The sequence below is a fragment of the Tripterygium wilfordii genome, chromosome 5 (genome assembly GCF_013401445.1).
Source record: "Tripterygium wilfordii isolate XIE 37 chromosome 5, ASM1340144v1, whole genome shotgun sequence".
NCBI lineage: Eukaryota > Viridiplantae > Streptophyta > Magnoliopsida > Celastrales > Celastraceae > Tripterygium > Tripterygium wilfordii.
In genome coordinates, this window is record NC_052236.1 from 9016976 (window position 1) to 9026815 (window position 9840).

Consider the following 9840-nt stretch of genomic DNA (forward strand, 5'->3'; position numbering starts at 1 on the left):
TATATTATTACCTTCAAAGGATAGAACCCAAGAGATGAGAAGATGAGTTAAAACTCTTTTTTTCCCCTTTTCTTCTTCTTCTTCTTTCTTTTCTTTATCTCCTTTTTTCTCTCTTTTCTTCTTCTTCTTTTTTCCTCTCTCTTTCTCTTCTCTCCTCCTCTCCTGTGCCTCTCACGCATCCTTTCTCTACCCAAAAAGCGATCTCTTTTTCTCTTCTATATAAGACCAAAGAAGAGAATTTTTGGGTTTCGATTTTTATTTCTGTTTTTGTGTTCTTTTTTTTTTATTATTTTTAAAATTTTATCATACAGAAATTGATTACTATAAGGTCTTAACTTTTAGGGTTCAAAATATTTTTCTTAAAATTTATAAAAATATTTATTTGTATTATGATCGGTCATACGAATCCAACGATATATTTTTTATTCGAAACAAAAATCAAATTCAACATGAAAAAGTGCTTGATAATTTTGGTTCATTGGATATAAAACAAAAGATATTTCATATACATTTCAAGTTGCATTTGATTTTTGTTTTGAACAAAAAATATATTGTTGGGTTCGTAAGATCGATCAAAATAGAAATATAATTTTTCTAAATTTTAAAAAAATTTTGGAACCCTAAAACTAAATCCTAAAAATTAGGATATCATTTTAATACCTCATAAGATAATTCCTCATATATATATATATAGATATTCTCCTATGCACACTTTTAAAATGCGTACTATTGTTTTCATCATTGATTTGGAACATGTGAGACCCAAAGTAGTTGGGCCCACTTATCATTTCACTTATCCACACCCTGAAAAAGTGGTGTGAATAAGAGAATTTCTATGTGTATATATATTAGATCGACTTATCAAATTTTAAAACCATCTAGTCCTATTACTCTCCAGGGGCCTATTCATTTCACGCACGCTCCTCCTGATCCGCAACCCTGGTACCGCAACTCGAATCACCTGCGAGGTCTACTCATGAAAACTACTTCTGGAGTAGGAAACGATCCCAGTGTGACTAATTCATTTTGAAATTTCGAATCCCACGCTAACGCTATCGATATTGATGATGACACGACCTACATCTTTAACATCTAAGTAGTACTAGCACTGGGGACACTATTAATTTTGTTGGGAAAAATAGCACAACGAATGAAATTATAAATTACACCACAAAAATTTTATCGTGGAAAACCCTTAAGAAGGTAAAAACCACAGGACTCGTAGGCCACTTAAAACTTCCACTATATAAATAAGTTATTTACAAAACTTCACCCATAGTTGGATTACTTGTTGCAGATTACCATAATTGTCTCCTAATTAGTTGTAATTGATAGAGGTGATCCCTGTAATTACGTGATTGATTCACCGTGCTTAACTCCTAGTCTTGTACAAAGGGCTATTAAAAAGGCCATGTATCCTTGAGTTTATTATTTTTGAATAAAAATCATCATCAGAGACCTTCAAATCTTCATTACTCACACAGTACAACAATTTCTTTAATTTGTGGATATACCTCTTAAATTGGTTCATTGTCTTCTCTCTGTTCTCTCAAAGACTGACTGGTTTAAGGCTCTCTCTATTTTCTCTCACGGCAGCTGCTATCTCTTACAGCTTTCAGCCTCGTGAGAAGACTTCTATGTATGGAAGACTTTTGATGAAAAGCACCCTTCATTTTTTCTTTGCCGAGAGGAGAGTTGTGGAAAAACAAAGTCTAGACTTGTCTTCTGTGTGAAATATCTTTGCAATTTTGTCTTCATCTTCAATGACCCACACGGTTTTATATAACATTGCCCCTACAAGAATCCGAGATAAACAAAACCAAAGTGAGAGTGAGAAACTGGAAAAGTACGGAAGAAAAGACTCAAACCATGGTTTACAAGCTTGAACTTGCTCTGTTTATGTTTGTGTCTCTCTTGTTCACAAGGGTAACCAGTGGGGATGTTAGTCTCACCTACAATGGCTTCGGATCGGCCAATTTAAGCCTTGACGGACTAGCCCAGGTCACCTCCAATGGCCTTCTGGTGCTCACCAATTGGACCAGACAACTGACGGGTCATGCGTTTTACCCAAATCCAGTACCCTTCAAGAACTCCACGAACGGTACTGTTTTATCCTTCTCCACTACCTTCGTTTTCGCTATTATTCCACAATACCCTGATCTGAGTGGTCATGGAATTGCTTTCGTGATTGCGCCAACAAGGGGGCTCCCAGGGGCTCGTCCAAGCCAGTATATTGGCCTCTTCAACGAGACCAATAATGGGAATTACACCAACCACGTTGTGGTTGTCGAGCTTGACACGATTGTTAGCAGTGAATTTAGCGATATCAATGACAACCATGTTGGGATTGATATTAATGGATTGAAATCTGAAGCAGCAAAACCAGCAGGATATTATGATGACAAAACGGGTCGATTTAGCAATTTGACTCTGATTGATACGAAGAGGATGCAGGTTTGGGTGGATTATGATGGTGAGAAGAAGCGGATCTGTGTCACTTTAGCTCCATTTAATGTTGGAAAACCCAAGACACCATTGGTTTCTCTGACTCGTGATTTGTCTCCAATTTTTAACGACGAGATGTATGTTGGATTCTCATCAGCAACTGGGTCGGTCTTGACGTCTCATTATGTTTTGGGTTGGAGTTTTAAACTGAATGGCCAAGCTCAAGATCTCGATCTCTCGCAGCTTCCCAAGCTTCCTAGAATTGGAGGTAAGAAAACATCCAGGTTTTTAACAATTGGGTTGCCTGTGATTTTTATTAGTTTGGTTTCAGTAGCAATATCAAGTGCGATTTATGTCATAAGAAGGAAGAGAAAATTTGCAGAGGTGCTTGAAGATTGGGAGCTTGACTATGGGCCTCATAGATTCAAATTCAAAGACTTGTATGTTGCCACAAAAGGATTTAGGGACAAGGAGTTACTGGGTGTTGGGGGATTTGGCAGGGTCTATAGAGGTGTATTGCCAACCACAAAAGTCGAGATTGCTGTGAAAAGGGTCTCCCATGAATCAAGACAGGGCATGAGAGAATTTGTAGCGGAAATTGTAAGCATTGGTCGGCTTCGCCACCGGAATATAGTGACCCTCTTGGGTTATTGCCGGAGAAGAGGAGAGCTGCTTCTGGTATATGATTGCATGCCCAATGGAAGCTTAGACAAGTACCTTTATGACCAACCAAAAGTGAGGTTGAATTGGAATCAGAGATTTAAAATCATCAAAGGTGTAGCATCTGGCCTGTTCTATCTCCACGAGGAGTGGGAGCAAGTTGTGATTCACAGAGATGTCAAGGCAAGCAATGTCCTTTTAGATGGTGAAATGAACGGAAGATTAGGAGACTTTGGTCTAGCAAGATTATATGATCATGGAACAGACCCTCAAACAACCCATGTTGTTGGAACACTTGGGTATCTAGCACCAGAGCATACTCGAACAGGGAAGGCCACAACAAGCACTGATGTGTTCGCCTTTGGTGCGTTTTTGCTTGAAGTTGCTTGTGGAAGAAGGCCAATTGAACCACAAGCACCAACAGAGGATTTAATCTTGGTTGATTGGGTTTTCTCGTATTGGATTAGAAGTGAAATTATTGAGGCCAGAGACCCAAATCTTGGCACAGATTATGTAGCGGGTGAAGTGGAAATGGTGATGAAACTTGGGTTGCTGTGCTCACATTCTGACCCATTTGCCAGGCCAAGTATGCGACAAGTGGTGCAGTATTTGGAAGGAGATGTTGCGTTGCCTGATTTGTCATATATTGGTCTATCTCCAAGTGGTTTAACATTTGCAAATAGAGAAGGTTTCGATGATTTCGCCATGTCCTATCCGTCATCCTTAGGTAAATCCTTCACACAGAGTCAGTCGTCGTCGGTTGCAGCGACGCTTCTGTCAGGCCCCCGATGATCTGTTCTTCTTTTTTCTTTTCTTTTTTATTTTAATAACATGTTACGACAAATGAAAGATGGGAATTTGTGACTTGTGAGGAGTCAATGCTATGTAAATCATGAATTAATTGCCATTAGAATGGTTGAGTCAGACTCCATCACAACATCCCGAATGCCAAAATAACCACATATTTGCAGCCCCCGAAAAACTGCCAAGGACTCAGCAATAATAGGCTCAAAACCTCCTTGAATCCTCTCAGAAAATGCCATGAAAACATCCCCATTATGGTCCCGGAGAACACCACCAACGCCAATAGCTTTATCCTCTTTGAAGATAGCCCCATCCACATTTAATTTATAAGCACCAGCTAGAGGGATCATCCTCACTTGGGTTATAGTAGAACAACTGAGTAAAGCCCCTCTTTGAGTTGATGCATTGGCTTGAGAAAATTCCTGCATATAGGACAAAACAAAAGACACAGTAGTTGCAGCCTTCTTGCATCTTCTGTTATGAATAAAATTATTTCGGTTCCCCCATATGACCCAAGCAATGCATACAAAAAGCCCTGCCTCCTCCTTAGCTTTGGGGACGATTAAATAAATAACCACTAGTTTTTGTTAAATACACTCCATAAATTTTTGTAATTTTGAACAATAATGTCCCTTTACAAAAAAAATGTACATATCCATATTTTAATATAAAAATAATGTTTAATGTTGTTAAATATAATCCTAAAGAATTTCACGCACTCTTTCCTTTCTGCTGAAACTCTCGCTGAAATTGTCTAACACAGAATTCATTCTCATGAGAGCTGGTATGAGAAAAAAATTTGTTGATTCGTTTTCTTTTAATCATGAAAGTCAATCAATGGACTTCTGTGGTTGATTGGATGCATATGTTTTGTTCTTCAGTTGTCTACGTGTTGTTTGTAGTTTTTTATTTTTCGTTCTTCTGTAATTTCTTTTTGGCTCATCGAGATTTGTTGATCTTCAATGAGCTCTTGTACGGCTAACCTGAAGGTTGTTTGGTTCCCTTTTTATCTTCAATAAATTCAGTCAAATTAAAAAAAAAAAATTCAATCCCAAAAATAAAATTAGTTTTATTTGGGTCAGACTCTAATCATAATTTTTTATGATTCTTATTGTAGGGTCCTCGAAACTGTAGGTTTAGCCATCAATGGGTCTAGAGACATGCTCTCAACCATGTAGATCATGGCAATTTACTGTGTGACGTTTATTATATTTCGAGTTTCACAACACATAGCTATGTTAATAAAAAAAATTATTTAACCTTTTTTGTTTCTTTTTTATTTCTAACTGTTAACGTTCATCATAATAGTTGTTTAATGGCAAAGATGTGATGATCAAATGGGCAAGACGACACGTGAAGTTGCAAGGAGGAATGGGTTCGTATTGGTGATCAAGAGGTCAACAAATGAGTAAAAAGCGAAGACAACCTCGACTTGCCCCTGCATGCGAGTGGAGTGGCAAGTATAGAAAGTTTGAAATTGATACACGATATGGTGTGTGATGACTTTTACGCTTTTTTTTTTTTTGTAGAGAAAAAGTGAATGGCCAGAATGAGTCGAGGGGTTTGGATTTTGGAATGGGATCCCCTCCCTGGGTGTCCAACTCCACATTTGTCAACAAATAATGTGTAGTGTGGACACACACTCTAACCTATGGATAATTGCATGCATTGACGGCTTGTTATAACACCAAATCTATCAAATATTTGCAAAAGGGTTTCTTTGTCCGAAAATGCTTAATATCCCTAATAATATCATCCATACATACATATCAAAGACCAAGTCTCCGTTCTACTTTATTTGTTAAGTATCAATTCATCCATACATATCAAAGACCAAGTCTTCTAATTCATGTCGTAATCATGGCATCTAACTTATTACGTCTATTTTTAATTTAGAAATATCTATGGCATTTAGACTAGTTTAACAAACAATAACACATTCAAATCAATGGTAGCTTATATCGCGATCACATAAGTCTAGAATAGTGTTAAATTGCAAGAAGCTGTTCCCAATTTGAACATGACATCTATCACAAATTGCATCACAATAATCAAGTCTAGATAATAGCTAAGCATCACAATTTAATAATCGATCAAACATAGCAATTAACACTTGACATAGTATAAATAAATCGATAATTAATCAAACTAAACTCATTAAGCACAAATGAATATGCTATATCATTCCCCTAGCATGAAAGTTTAGTTTCTCATGCTGGGTTCAAAGAAGAAAAAAAAAAGAAGCTAATAGAATCCATTGGCTTAAGAAAAGCAAAAACAATGTGATGCCCAAACTCCCCTATTTCTTTTTCATTTCATTCTCCCAGCCGCAAGCCTAGTCGTGCGCGACTCCTTGCTTGGCGGCTCCCCCTTTTTCTTTTAGGGAGCGGTTAAATACACCATTTTTTTTGTTAAATATGTCACAACATCAATTTAAAATGTATTCTCTTATGAATACAATATCTCAATTTTACTATTATACCCTTTAACGTATTTTGAAAAATACACACCCACAAATAAACATACAACCTCACCCATTTTTTCTCATACCCTCAAAAGGGAAATCACGCTTCCTGCATAATCTAGAAATAAATAGTTTACAAAAAAAGTGAGATCAGAATGGTCTTGTGATGCAGTTTGAAGCCAGTGAACATGTAATATGCCCAGTGCTATATAGTCTAAGGTTTAGGCCAATCATGATGAAGATCTTGTCACCTAAAACCAGCAATTCCTAGACAGCATGATGAAGATCTTGTCCCTAAAACCAGCAATTCCTATACGCACGCACATAAGCTGGCCACCAGAATAGAAAGATGAATGGGCAGCCACCAAAGAAGAACACACAGGAAAGAAAAATTAATAGACCCAGAAAAAATCTCCACACCAACACACGAAGAGTGGGGCCCAGCTGGCCACCTGAACAATATTGAATGTTTGTAGTCACCTTGTAAAGGAATATTATGATAAGGATCTCCTAACAACCAAGGCCCAACCGGACTCCCACCTAGTGGGCCGGCTGTAACCAAGGCCCATTCAGGCCCGGGCCCGTGGCCCTACCCTCATGAAAACCTTGGCTACTAGGGAAAGGAGACCCTTTCCCCTTATAAACCAGATCTCAACTCCCACATCTACCGATGTGGGACAAGTGCATAACATACCCCCGCTCTTACAGGACCAACGCCCACGTTGGTCAAGCACCATGGCCGGCCCCTCCGGGCCTAACCCCGTGGGTCGAGCACCATGGCTGGCCACTCCGCGAACGCGGTCCCGCCGCGGCCCTCCACGGACAGGGGAGCACACACAGGCCCCACAGGCGGGAGTAGGGATGGCAACGGTTCAGGTACCCTTCCAATTAGGAAATACCAAAACCGTTTCCATTTAAGATACTCTATACCAAAACCGTTCCAAAACCATTTAAAAAACCATTTAAATTTCCAAACCCGGAACCGTTTCATAACCGTTTACCATCGGGTACCCGTTTACCATTTAACTTTTAATATTTTTATTTTTTTCTTTGATGATTATGTTAATATAAATTAATATGGAGTATGATTTATATTAATTATGATTTTATAATTCAAATTAGTATAATTTATAGTTTTATTAGTATGTTTCTATAAATATATATGTTTTAATATGCTTTATCATATTATAATTTAGTATCCTAGTAGTATACCTTTATAGATGATTTATAATATTATTACTATAATGAATCTTTTTATTAAACGGTTCGGGTACCCTAAACCCGGCATCAAAAACCAAACCCGACCCTAAACCATGACGGGTTTGAAAATCAAAACCAAAACCGTTTCCAAAACCTATAGGATCGATTTTCGGGTTTTAAACGGATCGGATACCTTGCGGATAGTGCTCGGATCGGTTTTTTTTGCCATCCCTAGGCGGGAGCTGGGTGGCTTCGATACCAATTGATAAGGATCTCCTAACAACCAAGGCCCAACCGGACTCCCACCTGTGGGGCCTGTGTGTGCTCCCTTGTCCGTGGAGGGCCGCGGCGGAACCGCGTTCGCGGAGTGGCCAGCCATGGTGCTCGACCCACGGGTAGGGCCACGGGCCCGGGTCCGGAGGGGCCGGCCATGGTGCTTGACCAACGTGGGCGTTGGTCCTGTAAGAGCGGGGGTATGTTACGCACTTGTCCCACATCGGTAGATGTGGGAGTTGAGATCTGGTTTATAAGGGGAAAGGGTCTCCTTTCCCTAGTAGCCAAGGTTTTCATGAGGGTAGGGCCACGGGCCCGGGCCTGAATGGGCCTTGGTTACAGCCGGCCCACTAGGTGGGAGTCCGGTTGGGCCTTGGTTGTTAGGAGATCCTTATCATATTATTGTCTAAAAATTATAAAAATTTTATAGTGTTGTATTTAACAAAAATTACAGTGTATTTAACCGCCCCTTTCTTCTATATCCCCGCACGTGCAAGTTGCAACCCTTGATTTACTTCACATCGGCTTCCTCTTTTGACTTGTATGTTTTTTTTCCTATTTTGTAGAATTTTTCTGTGGGACCCACCGCATCTATGGTTGAAAAACAAATTCACAAAGTTGGTTCATATTTTTGGTTCACATAGGAGAATATATATATACATAGACACACTATGTGCACTTTTAAAATGGACATTATTGTTTTCATCATTGATTTGGAACATGTGAAACCCAAAGTGGTGGCTCACTTATCATTTCACTTATCCACACCCTAAAAAATTGGTGCGCATGAGAGAATTTATGTGTGTGTGTATATATATATATACACACTTATATATTAGATCGACTTATCAAATATCCCCAAACTTAGAATTTGCTAGTCCTCAAACAAAGGTAAAACAAGTCATGGATCAAAAATCAAATTTTAACACCCAACTCACTAGATCCCTAGTGGACGAATTTTTGTTTCGTGAGGATTTACCAGAATGACACACAAAATTTTAAAGCTAAACTACTCCTAATCCTTCTAATCACACTCAAACAATAGATAGGTCTTATAAACCGCAGGTATAATTCCGCTGCTAAAAGTTTGTTCTGACAAACCTTCACAAGACAAAACTCATCCAAGGCCCAAGTTACGGCCATTTCAGTGAGCATGGGTCAAAGACTCTTGCTTTCGATCCTAAACCTCATAGAACACCTCTCCAACATATTCTACATCAAAAATAAAGTGAAGGATATAAAAGGTATGATCACCCAAAAGTGTCCAAGAATTGTCCAATGTTAAAGAATTTGAGAATTGTTAGAAAATGTTCCGAAAATTATCTTGGAATTTGAGCTGAAATATTTTTGGCCCGTTTGGTAGAGGCTTTTTAGTAGCATTTATACTACTTTGTAGTATAAATGTTATTTCTCATCCAAACAAGCTTTTCTCGACACATAATCCAAGACCATTTTATCCAGCATTTTCTACTAGTTTTGACATGCTACTTTTTGGAATAATTTCACTAGCATTTCAGTAACAAAAGTCAATATTGTCCCCATGCCTTTGCTTTATTCCGATTATACCCTCACTACTCTGCACTGTTATGTCACCGAAAAAAAAAATTAATAAATAAATTAACTGTTATTAAATAAATAAATAAATGAATTAACTAATTAACTAATTAATTAATAAATAAATAAATTAACTGTTATTAAAACTTTAACTAATTAATTAATTTATAATTTATTATTATCTTTAATTAAATTAAATTCTTTATATTAATTTTATGAATTAACTTGTATGTTTGGATACAGCGTATACAAGTAAAATGTATATTACCCCTGTACGTAATTTATCTAATATGCTATACAACACAAATGTTAATAATAAAAGTTCAACCAAACACCTACCCAGCATTCAAGCAGCATATCTGCTACTAAAATTGTCCAACATTTCTGCTACCATAATTTCTACTAGCATACATGTTACTTTACAAATGCTCTACCAAATT

At 37.9% G+C, this 9840-nt stretch overlaps 2 protein-coding genes across 2 annotated transcripts; one reads left to right on the forward strand and one right to left on the reverse strand.

Moving 5' to 3' along the window:
* Positions 1-1708: 1708 nt before the first annotated feature.
* Positions 1709-4029, forward strand: LOC119999063 (L-type lectin-domain containing receptor kinase IV.1-like). Its single transcript, XM_038846570.1, has 2 exons — positions 1709-2713; positions 2828-4029. Exons 1-2 carry the CDS (start codon positions 1870-1872, stop codon positions 3895-3897), a joined length of 1914 nt encoding a protein of 637 aa, XP_038702498.1. The 5' UTR covers positions 1709-1869; the 3' UTR covers positions 3898-4029.
* Positions 3996-4685, reverse strand: LOC119998589. The gene is made up of 2 exons (XM_038845932.1): positions 4629-4685; positions 3996-4331 (listed from the first exon to the last, which is right to left on the reverse strand). Exons 1-2 carry the CDS (start codon positions 4683-4685, stop codon positions 3996-3998), a joined length of 393 nt encoding a protein of 130 aa, XP_038701860.1.
* Positions 4686-9840: the final 5155 nt, after the last annotated feature.

Excerpts from the sequence above, each read along its gene's own strand:
- LOC119999063 (XM_038846570.1), top strand. The coding sequence starts at position 1,870 with ATGGTTTACAAGCTTGAACTTGCTCTGTTTATGTTTGTGTCTCTCTTG. Across the intron at positions 2,714-2,827 it reads CAAGCTTCCTAGAATTGGAG|AGGTGCTTGAAGATTGGGAG; the intron begins GTAAGAAAACAT and ends GAAAATTTGCAG.
- LOC119998589 (XM_038845932.1), bottom strand. The coding sequence starts at position 4,685 with ATGAGAATGAATTCTGTGTTAGACAATTTCAGCGAGAGTTTCAGCAGA. Across the intron at positions 4,332-4,628 it reads GTTTCAGCAGAAAGGAAAGA|GAATTTTCTCAAGCCAATGC; the intron begins GTGCGTGAAATT and ends TCCTATATGCAG.